At 43.0% G+C, this 21,376-nt stretch overlaps 1 protein-coding gene across 2 annotated transcripts in view; it reads left to right on the top strand.

Moving 5' to 3' along the window:
• Positions 1-21,376, top strand: part of LOC111148260 (schwannomin-interacting protein 1) — a 52,657-nt gene that overhangs the window by 1,035 nt on the left and 30,246 nt on the right. Inside the window, exon 1 of one of the 2 annotated variants that reach the window (XM_022504722.1) lies at positions 11,037-11,230. The exons of the other annotated variant lie outside the window; for it this stretch is intronic. Within the exon in view, the coding sequence (XP_022360430.1) occupies positions 11,153-11,230 (78 nt within the window). The 5' untranslated portion in view covers positions 11,037-11,152. Of the gene's footprint in view, positions 1-11,036; positions 11,231-21,376 lie in introns of those variants that run through there. 2 annotated transcript variants of the gene reach the window in all.

The raw sequence follows: 21,376 nt of genomic DNA, 5'->3' as shown, positions 1-21,376 counted from the left end.
AATGCCTCTTCCTTGTGGGAGGTGGGTTACCTGAGACAAGCAGGTGTTTCTCATTAGGTCAGATTTCCCAGAGGTAAATGTATGCAGGCAGAGTCTACATTGCACAAGACTCAAGGCAGTAGTTTCTCAGCTAAGTAAAGTGTGCCTATAAAATATATTTATCCACTCACTTTTCTCTCTGCTTCATGATGGCAGTTTTGTAATTTCAGGCTTGTTTTACTGTATTTTCATTTCATAGTACATCTAGGTCTGTAGATCCTAACATTGAGACTTGTGCTTCACAGGAATTCTTCCCATGAGAAAGGGAAGATGCTGAGGAAAAACCAAAACTTCACTTACACGCAGTCCAGAGATTGAGAATGGGGTATGTCAAACATCTGTGGAGAGCCTAACCTATTTATGGCATGGCTCCAGGGGACTAAATTACTATAAAATTAAAGTCATTATTTTCTCTCTTTTCAGAGAAGCTATAGAACTTAACTTTTGAAAGGCAAACCAGTATAAGATTATTCCCTATACCTTTTCATTAAGTTGGTCATGAAATCACTGGTCTAATAGGTCAAAAATTGGCCAGAGATCAGCAATTTCATCTGAGGAAAAGGGATTTTGTTAGCCAACTGCTTCTGAAAGGGGACAAATTGATTTTATTTTACATGAACTACGACATATAACACTGTCATTGTGTGTTTAATAGTTTTGAAATATTTATTGCTTATTTTCACAGTAAAATTAAGTGTATTAGGCAGATAATAATGGTCAATCGATTCTGTAGCTCCCTGAGGTTTTAGAGTAGAACTACCTTCGTGTCTATGTTTGAAACACCCTCCCTTTATTCATAAATCAGTAAAAACATTAACCGTGAAGCCAAGTCTTAATCTGCTTAGAAACCTTAGGTTTAGAACCCACCTGGCACCACACATGTTTGGATTCAGAACGGGCATTTTCTCTAAGTCCTTGGTTTGATGTTGTCATCATCACTGGTTATTTCAACAGTAGGATGTTTTTCAGAAACTTGCCCATTTTTGGATGAAAGCTTATTTATTTGTTTTTAAGGATGAAAATGCAGTGATTAAGGCAGATTCCTTAGGGTAGCATTTTTAGTAAGTAGAATTTCTTTATTTATTTCTTCCATAAATGTATACCAAGGTTTCTTAATGGAGAGTCCATGAATGGAACTCCGGGGAACATTCCCCAAAATTATATGCTCATTTTGGTGCCTATGCCTAGGCATATATTATTATTAATATCATCATCATCATCAGAGCATAATGGCCTCCTAACTGGTCCTGCTCTAACTCTCCCCCTGTCCCCTACTGTAGTCTAATTTTCAACACAGTATCCAGAATGGTCTATTAAAACCTAAGTCAAAACATGTCACTCGTCTCAAAATTCTCCTCAGAATAAGGCCCCTGACCCTAAGGGCCTTGCGTCAACTTGCCTCTGATGCCTCTGGGACTTTCCACATTCCCCTTTCCTTTCACTCCTGTCCCACTGTGCCGGCCTGGCCTTGAACTTGCTGTCCTTTCTGCGCTGTATGCTTCCCCCAGGTACTCCCATGTAGGGTTGCCAGATTAGCAAATAATCTGCAGTATTTGGAGTAAGTTTATACTAAAAAATCATTCTCCGTTTATCTGAAATTCACATTCAACTTGGCATCCTGTATTTTTCCTGTCAGTAAGTCTCTCACTTCCTTCAGGTCTTTGCTGAAACATCACCTTCTTGGGAAGGCCTTCTGTGACTTAACTATGTCAATTTCCAACTCCCTGTTTCTAGCCCAGGGTCTCCATGACACTTCCCTAATTTGCTTTTATACCTGGCATTCATCACCATCTCTCAGAGACATGTTTTACATATTTGTCTCTTTTCTGTCTCCCTCGCATGTAAGCTCCATGAGGGCAGGGATGTTTATATTTATATCCATCTGCTTTCCCAGAGCTTAGGACAAACCCTTGGGTAATACGGATGGATAAGCCTACTATGTATAAAAGTGACTAAGAAAAACGGCATTGTAAACATACTATGGCATCGTGGTTTCTTATATTTTGATCACTGGGATGACTTTCAGTCTTACTCTATCCTTCCTCCCCACCCACGCAACACACGTACACCATTAGCCTGCACTGTTTTCATTGTCTGCGGGCCAGAATATCCCTTTGTTTCTTATTAGTTTTCTCATCTATGAAATGGGATTTTCCCTAGTTAACATCCTGGCCTTGTTCCTGCCAGAGGCTACCTTTCTGCAGGAATAAATCAGTTACCATGAATTAAGAGCTGCCTTCTCTGATGCACATGAGGGTCTCAGCGAAGATTGTAAAGCAGCCGGGGAAACTTTGCATTGCTTCATTTCCCAATCACATGTTGCCACTGTATGGATGTATAATCGATTTACTTCTCTTCCAAGTAGATGATAATTTTGAGAAAAAGAGTTTTATCGCTACTGAGGGCTTTAAAACCGCTGCTTGAAGTGTTTGGAATCACAGGGCTTTGAACAAGTTAACCCAAGGAGGGATGCTCCGAGAGAAATTCTCAGGCAGGATTTTTTATGGTTGTTTCGTTTTGAACGGTTCTCACGTTGTCAACATCTTCATGTACTTCTCCCTCACAGGATTTACATTAGCTGAGAAGTTACTGAGGCATGTGTTGTCATTTTCGGTTGTAGCCGTGTTAAAAGATAGAGCTATCGACCTCCATTTTCCAGTCTTGGGAGGAAGCCAGTCTCTTCAGGAAAGAACCTTGCCCACAGCTTCAGACCTGGCAGCCTTCAAGAGGCCAGATTCTTCTAAATGGTCTCTGAGAGCAAGCTTTGAAATATTGTTAACTTGAAAGCACAAGTATGGGTCAGAGGGTCCATTTTGCTTAAAAGCTACCAAATATTTTCTCCTCTTTCCCTGCAGTTGGTTTTGGGGTTAGTGTGTATATAAAAACAATGACATGCTTTCATCCCTTTCTCTCCATCGCTTAAATACCCCTATGACCTCAGATATAGATCACACCCTCACATTCTTAGCTACTGGGGGAATGGAGACTTGAAAGAAAAAAAAAGGGAAAATGGCATGTGAATGACCCTCATCTCTTTCCTCCCTTGGGGACATAAAGAGGCACTTCTTCGAACACACACCTGGTCTTGAGGAAGCACAGTAGAAATCTTTAATGTTCCCCCATTTTCCTCAGGCTATAATCCCGACCCCTCTGCGTGGCATTCAAGGGCTAACTCTGATCTGAACCCCGGGCAGAAGCACTTGTTCCCCTACTCCCTACGCTTCCGCCCCCATATTGCCATCAGGTCTTTGCTTTGCTGTGGTACCTGAGCCTAGAAGGGCTCCCGCCCACACACCACCTGCTTCTCCCTTATTGCAGGGTGATGCAGCTTTTAAGGCTCCCATGCCACCTTCTCCAAGAAACCTTCCCTTTTCTTCCTGCACTCACAATTTCTCCTTCTTGGTGCACTTTGTTTTTGTTTCCAGCAGAACCCATTTACAACTCATGACATGAGTCTGTCTCCCCCATCAAACAACAGGCTTCTTGAAAAGAAGGACCTTCTTTTACTTCCCTACGTGGAGTGTGTGTTCAATAAATGTCTGTTGGATTGAATTGGATTTTCCACATCAGGTGCTGTTCTGAGTCCCCAGGATCAGGATCGCCCATCATAACCCTAGAGGGAAGCTCAGATCTGTGTAACAGGGTGAAGTGGTGAAGTTGACCACGGCACTCATTGTATCTGGCTTGTGGACCTCTCAGACAGTTGCCAGCAGTTCAAACATCCCATGTGCCAGAAACGGGGATGTAGTGCAGAGAATTAAAAAAAAAGAGAGAGACAGCCATCCCAGCCTTCCCAGACACAATGCATTAAGAACATACCTCTGGGGCGCCAGGTGGCCCAGTTGGTAAAGCATCTGCCTTCAGCTCAGGTCATGATCCCAGGGTCCTGGAATCGAGTCCCACATCAGGCTCCCTGCTCAGTGGGAGTCTGCTTCTCCCTCACCCCCCTCCTCCTGCTCGTGTTCCCTCTCCCTCCGTGTCTCTCTCTGTCAAATAAATTAATTAAAATAAAATATTTTTTTAAAAAAAACATACCTGTGTACCTATTTCTCCTTTACCCAGAGAATTTTCCCAAGGTGAACTTCGTGGTCTATCCCCAAGCACTTTTTCAAAATACCTGTGGTCGGTTGAGGCAAGTGCTCATCTCCAAGCTGCCTTTCTTAATGTATCAGAGTTTGCAAAATTTCAATGAATCTTTTTACTGTACAGAGCAGTAGTTTTCCTTCCTCCTGAAACATGCAGTTTTTCTTGGGTGAAACATTTCAGTGCAACTGAAGTGTCATATCCAGCACAGAAGATAAAAGATGCCCTGTATTGATCTCAAACAAGAAAATTAGGGAGTATATAAATTTAAGTAGTACATCAAGATATTTTTTAAATTCTTGCTGGAGAAACTACTAAACTTGCCAAGATTCTAGTGGGTTACTTAATAGTTAACAAGGGAAAGGAAATATATTCTATCCCTATTGACATCAGGCCAAGTGAGAGCTCATTTCCCAATCCCTTCTTCCTGTGAATGAGAAAACAAGATATCAAATTTGAGTTCATTTAAGATTCTGCCCAGTTTAAGCCTTGTTTCATCCATAGCCAGGAAGAAAAATATATTGACCTAATAGAAAAGGGAATTTGAAAGCATAGTGCACTATTTGATCCAAGCTTTTTTTTTTTTTAAGATTTTATTTATTTATTGAAAGAGAGAGCTCACAAACAGGGGGAGTGGCAGGCAGAGGGAGAGGGAGAAGTGGGCTGTCCACTGAGGAAGGAGCCTGATGTGGGGCTCTATCCCAGGACCCTGGGATCATGACCTGAGCCAAAGGCAGACACTTAACTAACTGAGACACCTGAGCACCATACAGGATTTTTTTTTTTTTTTAAGATTTTATTTATTTATTTGACAGAGAGAAATCACAAGTAGGCAGAGAGGCAGGCAGAGAGAGAGGAGGAAGCAGGCTCCCCGTTGAGCAGAAAGCCCGATGTGGGGCTTGAACCCAGGACCTGGGATCATGACCTGAGCCGAAGGCAGCGGCTTAACCCACTGAGCCACCCAGGCGCCCCGACCATACAGGATTTTAAATATAATTTCAATGAAACAACTCTCTGTCTTAGTCTATAGATTTTTTTTTAATTGGAAAAAGTGTTTCCTATAGGCAGTAGTGTTGAGGAATACTTCATCTTCATTATTTTCCCTGGTTGATGTGTAATTGTATTTTTCTGAGGAGGAGGTAACATATATATCACCTTAATTTAATTAAGAAAATAATTCTGAATGTAAATTCATCTACACTTGTTTTTAGCCAAGATATCTGAAAATCTAATTTATATGTTTTACCACAAAAGGAAAACAGTGGTAAGTGTGCAGATGAAAAAAAAAAAATCATTTCAACAGGGTTTCATTATGGGCCTGATCTGAAATAGAAATTTAGTACAACACATCATTCCTATTTAAAGTAGCACTTGGGGCTTCAAACATCATGATTCAGACATCAAGTAATTTTAAGAAATAAATATGCAACACATTTTCAAGATGAAGATCTGGTATTTACTCTTGGAAAGGGGGTACGATGAGGAATGGGAAGGAAATAGGAATATCTCTATGGTAAATACCAGTGCATGGATGATTTCTGGAGAGTAGAGACCCCACATTCACTTGCATACACACACACACACACACACACACACACACAATCTTGGGTAACTAATCACAATTTCACGTGCAGACGCTCAACGTTAAGAGAGACATATCCCAAGTGAGCCATATCCTATTATTTATTTTTTTAGAGATTTATTTATTTATTTATTTGAGAGAGAGAGAACACACAGAGGGAGAGGGAGAAGCATACTCCCCAGTGAGCAAGGAGCCAAATGTGGGGCTCGATCCCAGGACCCTGGGACCATGACCTGAGCTGAAGGCAGAAGCCCAACCCACGGAGCCACCCAGGTGCCCCAAGCCTACAGCATCTGGTATTCCCAAGTAGTCTCCCATCCAGGTACCAACCAAGTCCGACCCTGCTTAGCTTCTGAGATCAGATGAGATCAGGTGCATTCAGGGTGTTGTGGCCATAGACCCATTATTTATTTATGTCCTCTACACTAAGGGAAAATTTGAAATCTTGATGCTACTCCCCGTGCAGTATATAGAAGCATCAGGAATGACCAAGCTTCCTGAAATAGTGAGTACTTGAACAAAAGTACTTGAATTCAGAAGCAAACATCAAAGAGGTTGTGGCAGTTGACGTAAGTGCCCATTAATGGGGCAAGAGTGCTAGGAACACAGAGAAACATACTGAGGGCATTAGTACCGGTCCCACTTGGAAGCGGTGCTGCAGCCATCAAAGTGACTGCAGTTGTGTTTCTTATCCTCAGGTGTCCAGCTGGGCAAGAAGATTTACGTCTGGGGTCCTCAATCTTTTTGATATGGGTAAACATCTGGTACTCTGCCTATTGCCAACACTTCCACATCCTCCACCCTACTCTCCCAGTGCCATTATTTTAATTTTTTTAGCCTGCACCAGAAAGTCTATTTAAAAATTGCCTGTGGGGGGAAAAATTGCCCGTGTGGGCGCCTGGGTGGCTCAGTCTGTTCAGCGCCTCACTCATGATTTTGGCTCAGGTCGTGATCTCAGAGTCATGAGACTGAGCCCCAGGTTGGACTCCACACTCAGTGGAAAGTCGGCTAGAGGTTCTCCGTCTCCCTCTGCCCCTCCTCCTGTTTGCACACGTGCTCTCTCTCTATAGTTAATTAATTAATTAAGTTACCTGCATGTTTTAATAGGTTATCTAGCTACTTAAATGGAAAAGCAAAGCAAATTTAGGTAAACTTTGCACAGAAGAAAAAAAAATGGTTTATTTGGAAAGAGATTATAAATCAGCCATCAGTTTGTATAGCACATGGAATTTGAATGTTAAGCCTGAAGGGAAGGAGTGAACTGCTGAAGGGTTAATCAGGATGAACTACAGTTTCCATCTATGAACAGGAAAATCTTTTGACAATGCATAAGTGATTTCCCAGTAATGCGGTCAGTGTTTTCAGAGTCGATCATTTTCACCACTGGCCGGTAATGATCATTTTAAAAGCATTAGCTCACATGACCAGTGCGTCTCATGGTTCAGATTATGGTCTTGACAGGAAACTGAAGCTCTCCGTTCTAGTCCCTAAATTTCAGGGCAGGGGTAAGAAGAGGCCCTGTCAAGCTCAGGGACTGTGAGGGGCTATGTGTACATTTTCCAAGGGACAGTGGTAGCATCTGGGCCTGTGCTATGTCAGCGTAGTTCGTTTTAGAGAGGTCAGCAGTGGAGGAAAGAACCAGAGCAAATTATCTGTAGGAAGGACATGAAGAGCTGTTCTCCCTTTGTTTGCGTAGCTACTGCAAAACCACCAAACATTATACTGCGCTCAAGTCTTCCAAGGGGGTCTTTTGTTTGTTTTCCCCTTTTCTCTACTCATTTGGACCTCTTGGAAGTGAAATCAATTACAGCATTGATCCCAAGCAGCTAAAGTCAGGGTCTTGCCGCCATGCCTGGCAGTATGGTCCAAAATAGAAGGATAATAGCTTATAATGAATTTTTTCTCAAGGTCTAAAGCTGTGCTTCTGAAATGTAAGGAGTATTCAAAATTCTTAGACTCTCTTAAAAATGAAATTTCTGATTCAGTAAGTCTAGGGTGGGGCCTGAGGGCTTGCATTTCCAGTAAGCTCCCAGTGATACAAATGCTGTGGTCAGAAGGACACATTTTGAATAGCAAAACTCTTGAAAACATCAGAGATCAGTCTCCTTGTGCCATCTTGAGATATTATGTATCTCAAGCAGTGTATCTTGTATATATATGTACACATACATATATATATACCACTTGAGATATATACAATATATACTTGAGGTATATACAGTGGTATAGCTCCTTCTGGAAAGGACCTAAGCTATGAACCTGTTTATGTGCTGAGCACTCCTTTAGGGGGAGGAACAAAGGAAATTCTCCACTGGGCACCGCCCTACAAGCTCTTGCATCCGTGTTTTGGGGAGATGTTCTATCACTTGTCTCTTTGTAGTACTTATTAGAGAACCACTTATGACAATAAAAAGCATTGGGGTTAGAGGAAGGGAATGGTCTTTAGTACTTTCTTAGTATTAATCCTTGTTGCTGGGAAATTTCCGTCTTGGATTTTGAGGTGCCCTTCTCCAAGAGATAATATATTAATAGTGTATGTGTGTATACATATATATGTATGTATGTGGTCAATATATTATTAGTGTATATATATTAATTTGAATATATATAGTTAATAGTGAGAGTTCAGTCATTTTAACTATATATATAAACCCACCCAGTTAAAATTAAAGTAAAAAGATGTTAGCAATTAGGCTTACAGTTTTGTGTATTTTACTCAGTCTTGTAAATCTCTAGATGTTTATGATTTCATCCGTGTTAAGTCTTGATCATAAATAGATAGGTGGAGTAGGATGCTAACTAGGTAAGAGATTGAAATTCCTGAAAATTGTGGTAGCTCCTCCCCTTCAACCCATCCAGACCCATTTTTACCTTCTGAACATACATGATTTCCACAGAAGAGTTCAGTTGAAAAGCACTAATATCAACTATTAATGTTTCCTACTGTGGAGCATTTAGAGGCAACATTCTAGGTAACATGTACATTTCTCCTCTCTTCATGTATTCATTCAACAGCCTTCACTGTCCACCTAATGTGTGTAAGGCGTTGTCATGATGCTGTGGGGAAAGGAAGACGGATAAGCCAAAATCCCTGCCCCTTTAGAGAAGAAGCTTGCAACCATAACAGCTGTTGGAAAGAAACCACAGGGCGCTAAAAACACCGTGGCTGACGAGAAAAGAAAATTCACTCTCCAGCATGTTAGGTCATGACCATCAGTGAAGGAGGTTTTATTTCATTTCTTGAAGCCTAATCATCAGGGGATAGTGGTGATCGAGGCTGGGTGTTCCATATGTGCGTTCCCGTCCATGAGATTCTGTGTGCTGCCAGAATTCTCTCTGTACTAAGCCCTGATGTGTAAGAGCTAGGCTCGATTATTGTATTGTGTGCGGCTGTTTCTTACTGAGGCAACCAGGGGATGGTGGTCTAGCTTGCGCGTGTAGATTGTGAGCCTCAGCAGCGGAGGCCCCAGGTCTCAATTCTGGCCTGACCACTGGCCCGCTGCCTCGCCTTGGGCAAGTTCCCAAACCTCACCATGCAGTTGATAATAATATTTACTCCAAAGGGTTACCATGAGGACTAAAGACATAAGTTAAGAGGCACCTTTGAAGTGCATGGCCCACAGCGACCCCTCTGCAAAGGGCGGCTATCGTTACTATGTTAACATATGTCAGATAATAGGACGCTGCTTCCTTCACTTTCACTAACCTCCTTGGGCAGGATTTGATAGTAAAAAAGTAAAACATTTTGACCCAAAGCTAAGGCTTTGGAGAATTCTTCCATGATGGGAACATCCACGGTGGAGCCACTCTTGGTGGCCAGCGTTGCCTCCCAGGCCGAGAAGGTGTCGTGTATGCACGTAGTAGGACCCTTGTGTAGAGTGAGGGCGCTGGGGTCTGGAGGAGAGTAAGATGAGGGAGATCTCTGCTGGGAAGAAGCCCCGCCAGAAGCAAGTCTGGCTTCTGTGATAACAACTTGTCATCGCCCAATTCTCTCGGGAACAGAGTGGGGAGATAAGGGTGGGCGAAAGGCAGGATTTGGATTTGAGTCAGGGACTGCGCAGGACGGTATTTGCCTTATCGACGGAGGACTGCAGTAAACCGCATAAAGACACATTTATGCCACAAGCCTTCCACAAATTGAAATGCTTTTTTGTTTTGTTTTGTTTTGTTTTGTTTTTTAACTCGCGGAGAGAAAGAGACAACTGAACGTGAGCGTGTCAAGGCCATCTTGAACGGCATTTTTACTTTAGAGCTCTGGTCTTAACAGCACTGAGCTTGGTCAGGAATTCCTATTGGAAAATGAATTGAGTAGGACATTTGCTGTTTTCTGTCCAAGCATGTCAGAGTATAAGATGGTTTGTTAAACGGGGGCTTGGCCTTTGAATTCTTCTTTGGCCCGTTTTCTCCTGCAAACAGTAACATTTTTCAAAAATAAATAGTGTGTGTATCTTTAGCTTATGGTAGTAGTAAATTGATAATGATGAGTGTGTGCTCATGTTTGCACTTCTGTTTGTCTGTTACGAGAAAACATCCTCCAGCTGTGGGCCTTTTCCTTCTCTGTATGTAAAGCCAGTAAAAAACCAAAAGCCATGGGAAAAGGGTAAAGAGAGCAGCAGAAAGGAAGCGTTTTCTTTTGTGTAAAAGCCCGCCAGTGGCTGGAGTTTTTTTTTCCCCACTGACTGGATTTTAAAGAAAAGTTGATGGATCTTTTTCTCTTGCCTATATGGATAGAACAAAGCGCTGATCCTGAAGCAGAGGGTTCCTTCTCTGAGTTGGAAATAAATTTTATCCTTGTGCTGGGCCACTACCAGAAGATGAGGTTTTCACATCTGATTTTAAAATGATTGGTTATAGGACAAACGGGGGTGGGGAGCAAGCATGTGTCTTCAGGTTAGCCTTTAAATTATACTGTTTTCATTTTGTCATGGGATACCCGGCTTTTAAGTCACTACTGAAGTCTGGGAGGCCGGGTTTTGCGTCTATTTTTATCCCTCACACTACCCTGGGTCAGAATAAGGTGGCTGGTTTCCTCGCAGGGCTCCAATCCACACTCAGCCCTGAACTGAGGAGTGGGGGCGTTGAATCCGCTTTCCCTTGATTGGGAGGAGGAGGAAAGGTGCTGTGGAGAGGGATCTAGGCGGGATCCCTCAGGGGAAGGGGAGAGTAGACTGTGGGAAGGCTGGACATTCAACACATTGTCGAGACAGAGAGAACCTCAGAACCAGCAGCTGCCCCCGTGCCAGAGCTCAGGACAGAGCAGGGAGGCCGGGCAGGGCGGTGTCCGTGGGCCAGAGCAGGGGCAAGGATATGCACAACCACCAGGCACAGGCTCTTAGCTGGCTCTCCACGTCAGCATGAGCAATAACCAGGGTACTGGGCCGTTGGCACAGCAGCCTAGCAGAATTCATGGGAGGTTATCACTTAAGTGAAATTCTCAAGAGTTAGAGGATGAATTTGGACAGTGATGGAATGGATGACATCATCGGTCAAGAATCCCCATTGGATATGGAGGGGAATTATAAAAAGGTAAGGGGGGGGAGCTCTTTTGTTTGTAAACAATCGGACCATTTTTCTAACTGGGAGAAAGAACACCCTTGAGGAGTGGCCAAATTCCACACTCAGTAGCCATTGCCATAATATATTCAGGAAAGCTAAATGCACAGAAGTAGAGGCATTAAGTTGGGAGGGCTCTTCTTTCTGCTTTTCCCAGCTTGTATTCATTAATATATTACAACAGTAACTGGAATATACATGTTGTTATTCTGGAGTTGAAAAAACTCTTATCATGCATTTAGTTGCTAGGCAGTCTTTTTATGTAAAAGAAGGATTTTAAAATTTTTTGATGTATGTTGATAGTTTACCCACAGTAAATAATTACTATAATGTTTAATTTGTCTTTTAAGTGACTTTTTTTAACAATAGAAAATATAGTTTTACCAAGAGAAGGGTGGGGTTTTGAAACATTGATGTAGTGTCTGCTAATACTTTGCTAGCTTTTTCTTTTGAAAGACAGTAAATATATTTTTGGAATGTCTTATCTGGTAATTGTCAGAAATAACAGGCCCAAGTAAAAATAGCTTTAGTTATACGGGTGAGGTCATAAAATTAAACTACAAGTATATGCTTTTCTGTCCACAGAAGGCTAAACCACACTACATCCTTTCCCCCTTTTTTTCCACAAGTCAAGTGTAGGTCACAACATGTCACAGTGTGAAGAATAAGAGTCCTTCCATCATCGACCTGGAAAATAAAACCTCTTTTCCTTCAGAGGTAAATACTAGGTAACACCACCTCCTTGAGCAGCAAAACTAGCTGCTCAATTTTCAGTTTGATCGAATATGTCATTAACATTTTTCCCCCAGAATAAGATATTGAAAGTTCTATCATGTTAGTTTCTTAAGTATAATAACATAACATATGGCATTCTGTATCTTATGCACTAAGTTGTGTTTGAGTGCGGGGGATGTTTTAAGTATGTACTTTATCTCTTAGAGCAGTTCACAATAGTTGATGCTCGTTTCTCCAGAACCCAAAACTTACATGTGTAAAAGAGGTTTAAATAACCTGCTATGTTGCCCTATGCATTTTTCTCCCCAAGAAGGGAACGAGGGCCCAAGGCGATAAGTGTGCTGAATACTGAAACTGACACCTCTCAGCTGTCCCCTCCTGCCAGAAGCGCATATGCAAAAGAGGCATAGGACACTCAGCCATCAGAGTGGGTCACTTACCCGGCCCTGAAGACAAGCGCGCAGTTCTCAGCCCGCATTCTTCCAGTGCCAAAGGACGGGTCACACTCAAACCGTTTCTCAGGTAGAAAAGCATAGGTCAGTTTGCACTTAGGAAAAATGAAAGACATCCCGTGGCTACTGCAGTAATGACAGTAATGACTTTTTACTGGGCAGTAATGGCCACTGTCGTTTTTCCTTCCTTGGAAACTGAGAGAGCCCACATGCCTGGAATGAGCAAGCGATGATATGCCGGCAACCTGATACAGCACTGACCAAAATGACAAACATGTGAGGCTCAAGCGGCTATAAAACATCGCCCGCAACAAAACAGAGCTGCATTGTGTAGTGCCTTATCTAGCTAAGGCAGGAGAATGCCACCTGTGATTTCAGGAGAAACAGTATGTAACGGGGGAGTGCGAAGGACCACGAGATGAAACCTACTAGATGTGTAGGATACACAGATCAGTCTGTATTTTTCTAAACATGAGACCCGTTCTCTTCTCATTTCAGCTTTTTAAGTATACTTTTCCTAAGCCAAGGACTTTCAAACTCATGTATGTGTTGGTTATTCTGAAGGCTTCATTATGCTTTAAAAAAAAAATTGTTAATTTCATCATGAACTTCTGGTGAATCAGGGCAACATGTGCTTTCTTTAAAATAAAAAGAATTAGAGAACCTAATATAAAAAAATCACTTTTCCTAATTCACATCTTATCTACATTTTTCTCTCTAATGTTTTTGCTGTTCAGCTAAGTAGAAAACTCAATTAAATGCCATAAAGCAGTGGTGTGCAGGCTTTTTTGACCTTGGATCCATCAGTAAAATGTTTTTGAACCCAGACCTCTGATATCATATCTCTATCCTATTCATTAATTATACATATACGCTACTGTAAATATATATTTTGTGTACATAAAATCTATACACAAATAGATATTTTTAAAATAAAGTGTTTATAAATATAAAAGTTTTAATCATTTCTTCTTTTACCTCCTGTCACTTTGAGGTCAGTTGTCAAAAACAGTCCGAAGATTGGTTTGCCCCTGCCTTGCTAGGTACGATATTATTTCCTATACCAGTCACACTAATAAATGCCACATGTGTCTAGGGATTATTTTACAAGGTTGTTTTAAAGTCAGGCAAACAGCCTTTGGGGGAAAGGTCACTTTCTGATGACTAAAATTAGATTCCACCTCGGCGAAGGAAGGAAAAGAATATACATCTGTTCCTATTCCTCGGGGGAAGGTCCTGATGGTAAGAGAGATGTTTCATTAAGGACCTCCGGTTTATTCAGTCATAGTAGTAAAACAGATCTTAGTATATAGGGAGGAAAGGCCACACTGTGGCCGAATCTCAGGTGTGTATGTTCAATCCATTATTGTCCTGCTTTGCTCTGAGCAACCTCTGACCTTCCGGTAAAGACCCACACAGCTGATTGTCCTCAGGACCACGGTGGCAGGCAGCATGGGACCCACGTCCTGATTCCTCATCCATCACTCCTGAGAGCCCCTCCATGACCCTGACTTTGTGCATGGGGCCAGGCTCGCAGAAGGGAGACCAGGCTTTGCCTCGAGGAGCTTACCGTCCACGTGGGGAGACACACCAACAAATAAGCTGACATGGGATTGACGCTGCCCAGAAGAACGTTCGGATCCAGTGTGGACCTGGGAAACGTGCCTCCTCTGATGTGTCAGGACCCCAGCAAGATCCAGCTTACACTGAGGGAAACCGAGAAAGGAAATGAGGAGAATTTAACATAGAATCCTGCAGAAGGCTGGCCGCCACTTGGTCCCCGAGCAGAGCAAACACAGGACGCAGATCTGTTCCCAGGCTGCTCCTTGCAGGAGAAGGAGCTGCCGGACAGCCGTGTGTGGTCAGAGGATGGAAAAGCCGGCTTGCTCGCTTTGTTTCTCCGAGGTGCTGTCTCTAGTGTTGTGCATCCAATTATGGTGAAAGATTAGGGAGGAGCCTGTGAAAAAATTAAAAGGCTGGAAGGAACAATATTTAAAGTGAAGCCACAGCTGCGCCTCATGTTTTTTTTAAAAGGTGAATGGAAATGACTGCTTGAGATAAACTGCAATAAACAGGAACACAGAATGCCAGCTGCCATTCCAGACAAGAGCTCTGCCCTCCCCACACAATTACTGAGGAAAAGCAGCCGTCGACCTCCATTAACCCTCACGTCTTCCTGCCTGTAAGGGCTGAATACGCTTGAGGAACTCTGTTGAGTTACTGAACCCTGGAGCCTAGCCTCACCTCAGCCACCTGGGGACAATCTTTTCAGCTTTCTGGGCCACGGTCTCCCTTTCTTTCAAGGGAGGAATCAGCCTGGTTGGTCTCAGATGCTATAAATATGAAGCCTCCTGGCTTCTAGTTCAGGGTTCTTCCCATCCTATCCCCCTGCTGGCACACCTCTGTTAGCCAGCCTGGTCAGGAATGGGTTGTTCCAGGTAACTAGATTTTCCAGATATGAAGCGTATGAGTTACCTGTGGGGGGGGGGTATTTTTTTGAGATGTAATTCATGTGCCACAAAATTCACAATTCCATAGTGTACATTTTGTTGGTTTTTAGTATACTTCTAAGGTTGTGCAAACCACTGCTAATTCCAGAACATTTTTTTTAAAAGATTTTATTTATCCATTTGAGAGAGAGATAGTAAGAGAGAGCATGAGAAGGGAGAAGGTCAGAGGGAGAAGCAGACTCCTCGTGGAGCTGGGAGCCTGATGCGAGACTCAATCCCTGGACTCCGGGATCATGACCTGAGCCAAAGGCAGTCGCTTAACTAACTGAGCCACCCAGGCACCCTCCAGAACATTTTCATCACTCCCAAAAAGAAACCCTGTGCCCATTAGCAGTTACTCCTAGTTCCCCTCCTCCCTCACAACCGTTAACCTACTTTCTGTCTTCATAGATTTGCCGGTTCTAGACAGTTCTGCCTCTCTTTTATCCATTTCTGCACTCTTTTCACCAACTTACCCCACCCCTACCCTTTAATGTTAACAACAGCTATTGTTGAATAAGTTTCTCTCTGGGCCGGGCACTGTGCCAGGTACTTTCTGTATAGTACTTCATTTACTCCTTATAACAACCTGTAAGATAAGTATTACTATCCCTTCTTTCAGAAAAAGAAACTGAGGCTTAAAGCGTTTCTATAATTTGCATCCGTAAACGTCAGAGTCAGGATGTTAACTTGGGTCTTCTTGACCCCAAGTCCCCTGAACTCCCTGCCTCCTTTCTGGTCATGCCTGGGACCGATTCTCCCAGATCCTAAGTCCACCCCGACATGGGAAATTGAGGACGTCAGCTTCCTGGAAGGTGATAAAGGTTGGGCTATTTCATAACCATGCAGTGGGTGTTTTGAACTGTTGTGTTTTCACTGTGATACTGAATGACAGTGGTGGTTTTAGAGACTTCTAAAATGTCATTTGCTAGAAAGAGTTCCCAGGCAACACTGCCGTGTGTTAAAAAGTAGTCTCAGTAGCCCATCATGTGAGAACCAGAAAGAGCTCAAGATACTCCCAGCAGGGGTGCCTGGGGTGGCTCAGTAGGTTAAGCGTCTGCCTTCGGCTCAGGTTATGATCCCAGGGGCCTGGGATCAAGCCGCACATAGGGCTCCCTGCTCAGCAGCAAGCCTGTTTCTCCTTCTGCCTCTCCTCCCGCTCGTGCGCACATGTGCTCTCTCTCTCTCAGATAAATGACTAAGTCTTAAAAAAACAAAAACAAGATGCTCCCAGCGGTTCCTGTTTGGAATACGCGCTCACAGGGGAGGAAAACTTTAGTTTCCAACCATATCCCCTCAGGGTTTATGTTGAAACATTTCTACTACCTAGTCAACTTTGTGGATTGCACCTGGGGCTCCGTTACCTTCACCGGAGTTCCCATTTGGCCGGTAATTGGCTACTAAACCTCAGTCCTAGGTGTTAGGTACCTTTGCTCTGGTCCTTAACAATAAGAGTATTCAGGGACTGTTTGGGACTCTGCACAACAGCCCTTGTGTCCACGGGCTTCTGTTTCTGTCGCCTCCCTGTAGCAGGAGAAGGAATGCAGTCAATAGGCAAAACCATCCTCAGGGTCAACTAATCGTCAACAAAAATCTCTCTCTATACTCTGGACCGGCATCGCCACACTCTTAATGTCTGGCAGTTCTCAGAAATAGGCGTCAGAAGATCCTGGGCCCTACAGCGTTCCACTTGGGTGTCCGTCCTGGACTTTAGGTCTCCAGGGCCAGCTCTCCTAGGACTCCTGATGCTGAGCAGGCTGAACCCAGGCCTCAATACAGCCCAACAGCCCAGCCTGACATCTAGTCCAGAGAACTTGTTTAGGCAGATCAGCGCAGGGATACAAAGATGAGAGATTTCAACAGCATTTCAGGAAACCTTTCTGGACTGATTAGTGTAAGTGTCTGAAATGGAAAACATCAGAAATACAGATGGAAAAGAAAACGTCCAGAAAATGTCCATTCAGTGATACAGTGGAATGATACCCGGTTATTTAACCTCTGTTTCCACTAATAATTGCAAAGTTTTTTTCCAGGGGATAAAATAAGATGCGAAAACTTGAAAAACCCTGCACAGTAAATTTGTGCACTTGTCATCCAAAAGTGTACAGTTTGTCTTCGTCTAGAATAATGTTTTCCTATTTTGATCTTTCAGGAAACCCATGAAAAATAGCTAGTATCAGTATACTTGGGTTTTCTTTTTGTTTTTTGTTTTGTTTTTAAGAAAATTAATACAATTTGCCTAATGAATGATTAAGTTCTATACTTCTGGTTCCCAATGTTTAAAAGCCTCTGACTCTTCCACATTGGAATGCTCCCTGTAAACGTTAGAGTAAAGCTGTCTTCCTTACGAGCTGAGGGGAGAAAGAAGAGTGGCTTCTATTTTCCGAAAGGAAGAGCGCTTTTCCGCAGGGAGCTCCAGAATCCCATTCGCATTCCCTGGTGGATGCTGCTAATGGTGATGATGCCAGTATCACTAGGCAATAGATTGCACTGAAGCGAGGGGTGTGTTAATTGCTTCAAAACAGGCATCCTGGCAAGGCCTTGGCAAGGCCAGGCGGCTGCAGATGAAATCCACCTGGATCCAGAGTCTGTCCGTCCGCATGAACATGGAACATGGACGTGCACACAGTTAGAAAAAAACCCACTCTGTGTTCCATCTAGCTACTTGATCTGTCCAATTGCTTACAGCCAGGGTTCTCAAAGTATCTGATCCAGCAGCATCAGCAGCATCTGGGAACATGTTAAAAAATGTGTTTTCTCAGCTGCACCCCAGACCTTCTGAATGAGAAAAATAGTCTGTGTCTTTACAAGCCCTCCAGCTGATTCTCATGCATAATCAAGTTTGAGAACTACCAGTTTCAAGATATTTGTGACAGAGAGAGGGCCCCTGTGTGCGTGTGCCCGCCTTTGCAGTTCTCTATGTGGCATACTGGTGTTCCAGCAACCTCCTGGCTTTCTTTATGGGCCATGGGGGACCAGGGTATTCATCAGCTTCTGGAATAATGCAGCCCCCACCCCTATTCTTGGGAATGTTTCCTTGACGGTGATTCACAGGCACCACGAAGTGTGAGAAGTTCTGACGAGGCAGCAGATGAGCAGTGCAGATAGGAGGACGCCAGAAGGGGGGGTCTTCCAGAATTAGAAGTGAATTGAGTGCTGAGAAGCCTAGCATTACCGAACAAGCACATCCAGGGGTGCCTGGGTGGCTCAGTGGGTTAAGCCTCTGCCGTCAGCTCAGGTCATGATCTCAGTGTCCTGGGGTCAAGCCCCGAATCAGGCTCTCTGCTTAGCAGGGAGTCTGCTTCTCTCTCTCTGTCCCTCCTTCCCATTTGTGTGCTCTCTTTCTCTCTCTCTTAAAAAAAAAAAAAGCACATCCAATAATAAAAGATTATTTCTGCTCCTCTGGTGAACAAGTAAAAGTAAGAAACAAGTGAAACTGGGGAGGAGGAGAAGATCAATCCGGGGAGAAGATGGAAGACAAGAAATTTGGGGGAAACGGTTTTCTTTCTCTTAGCCCCACAGCTGAATCCATCCCGGCCAGATCATTGCGGCTCCCAAGCTCCCATCTGCCTTTATTCCCACAGACTGCTGTGCTGTTCACATCAGTCGGGTCCTCTGATTTTCTAGACCAAACTTCTTTAAACGTCTTCTTCCTTTGGAGAGTTTAAGGAACTCCTTCCTTTTCATCAGGCCCTTTCCGGCTACGTGGGTTTCATCATCTGTGCAGGAGGCAGAAGGAAGCAGCTGTTTGCAGTGTCCTGAGCACCAGCTGGGTTAGGTCTAGGATGTTATTTCCCAAAGCGTGTTCCTGAGGGACCTGGTGGCCCACAGCTACCCCCACAAAAATACAGTGTGTCAAATAAATTTTAGAAATGCCCAGGATACACCCAGTCTTCCATTTACAAATTTACGTGCAGGTTAGCATGTGAAAAGTCTAGGTACCCCCCACTCTCCCTCCCCCCTGCTTCAGAGACCGGAGACAATAGGCAAGGCCAGAGGAGTGGACTTAGAAATGGGATCCATGTGTAAGGGACAGGCACCGCCCCGTCCTGAAGAAAGTGTGGAAAGAACTTGGGGACATACCACATTTGGAGAGGGACAATATTGACTCAAGCAGAACATTTTGCTTTTTCTTTCTTTTACCAAACACCCCTCTTTGTTCTTATCAAGCTTGGGGAAAGGCAGCAGAGCAGTGGCAGAGTGGGAAGGGCTGAGCATTGGCGTTTAGGGTCTGAAAGTGCTCAGTGGTCTGCGTTCTGAGATGGTGGTTCACGTGGTGCCCTCAGAAGCCATTGTGAGTCTTATCTGCCCAGGCCCAGGGGGTGGCAGTAGGGAATTCGGCAATAGGCAAGGACAAAAACTCACTGCCTATGGCTGGACAATGGTGAATTTCTAAGTACATTTTTACTCTCCTCTTGGTCTTGAATAGGCTTTCTGTCTCACAGTGATGAGCCACTATTCCTCAGTTGTGCTTTTGCTTTTTGTGAGCTGTTATCCATTGTCCATATTTTCCTTTTGTTTTAAGAGGGTAGTTCCCAAGACCGTTTTAGGAGTGGACATGGCTGCATATGCCATAAGCCCAGCCAACAGTGTAGTTTTGAGTCAGCCTCTTCCTTCTCCTGTACACTTCCCTATTCCTCACACTGGGGCACATTTGGGCTTCAGGAGGTTGGAGGACATCATTGCCCTGCAGGTATAATTCCTTAGAGAACAAAAGAATTTTGAAACTCTCTCCCCACTAACTACCCCCCACACATACATGTGGGCAACTGAAAGGGAAATAATTCCAATTGCTGAATTTTAAGAGAAAAACTGTTCTACTAGTCAGTTGAATCACAGATCCCTGAAATCTTAGGAATGGCATTTGTTCCAAAAGGAAGATGAAGCAGTGGTATCAAGGAGAGTGGCTCTGATGAGAAGGTATTCGTTTTGTAGATATTTGTGGTTATGATTGCGCCTTGGTGTGTATGTTTTCTGCTTTTCTGAAGCACCTCACACCCCTTTCTGGAAAGAAGTACATCTGTAACTCATAAGTCCCACATCATATCTCCAACATGGTGCCCACCATTATTTGCCTGGACACCTCACTCATCAGTGTGGAAGGGCAGAAAGATCTGGCACAAGAAAGATGAACTTGAATCCTAGGTCTTCTAACAGGAGGGTGACCTTCCTTCACCCTCTAGTCCCTCATCTTCAAAGCAGGAATCCTTGGAGGATTAACCATAATAACTACCATTTGTCACACATTTACATTACTACCACTGCTGCTAAGCAATTTCCATAAATTTCCTCATTTTTCTCCCAATATCCAGTGAGATCTTTTACCTCTGGACTGGGAAGGGCTTTCCAAGCACAGAGCTGTCAACGACACTTCAAAGAAAGCAAGCTATTGACTTAACTACATTAATACTTGGATTTAAAGTCAAAAGGACTAATATGCTTAATATAAAAATTTCAAAACTTCAGATCTTTATAGAAAAATAAACAATGCTAGAAGTAATTCAAAGAAAAGCAAGTAAAGTAACTAAAAAAATCTAAATATTTAATATCACTGGTAATCAAGGAAATTAACATAATTTTGCCTATCAAATTAAAAACAATATTTTCTTTTGCAGTGAAAATACTCAGCGTTAGCTAGGATATAGTGAAAGCCACACCCTTTTATGTTGTTGGTGGGCATGTAAATTGGAACAGCTTTTCTCTAGAGTAATGTGACAAAATGTGTCAAGAGCCTCGATAAATGGTCACACTCAGTTGATCTAGTAATTCCACTTCCAGGAACTTATCCTGAGGAGATAATCAGACACGTGGTCAGGGATTTATGTAAAAATGCTAACTTCTGTATTATTTTTCATTGATTACAACCCAAATGACTGATAAAAGAAGGTAACTCCATAGGACGGAATGATATACAACCATTAAAAATTTTGTTTTAAAGAATATTAAATGATATGAAGGAAATTTTCAAAATGAACGAACAATATTATCTCAATTTTATAAAAAGAAAAAAAAATACATAAGCTAAAAAGAACTATGCCCCCAAACCCAAAATGTTAGCAGTGATCTGTGTCTAAGTGGTGGGATTGTGGGTGATGTATATATTATTTACACTTTTCTTGATTTGTTCAGTGGGATCCAGAGAAAGAGAGAAGGGCAGTGTGCAGGATTGCATATTATAAAACAGCGCTCTTCAAGCTGGTCATGAAATAGCTAAGTAGAGAGAATTGGAATTAACGTCAACAGAAATAGTTTTAAGGCCTTCTCCGGGATTGATAGGTCTAGTGTACCAAGTAAATCAGGAAAGATAGACATGGAATCAAGGGTGCATGCACACATTCACACCTGGGATAGGTTTTTTCTTCAAATAAAACCTCTGCCAGGCTAATGTTGGACACCAGCATATTGTCGAACATTAGTCATTAACATTCATATTACCTGCTGAT

This window comes from Enhydra lutris, unplaced genomic scaffold (assembly GCF_002288905.1).
Source record: "Enhydra lutris kenyoni isolate GAN:26980312 unplaced genomic scaffold, ASM228890v2 scaffoldscaffold2, whole genome shotgun sequence".
NCBI lineage: Eukaryota > Metazoa > Chordata > Mammalia > Carnivora > Mustelidae > Enhydra > Enhydra lutris.
Note: the sequence above shows the minus strand (reverse complement) of the source record. Positions and strands in the feature narration are given on the sequence as shown.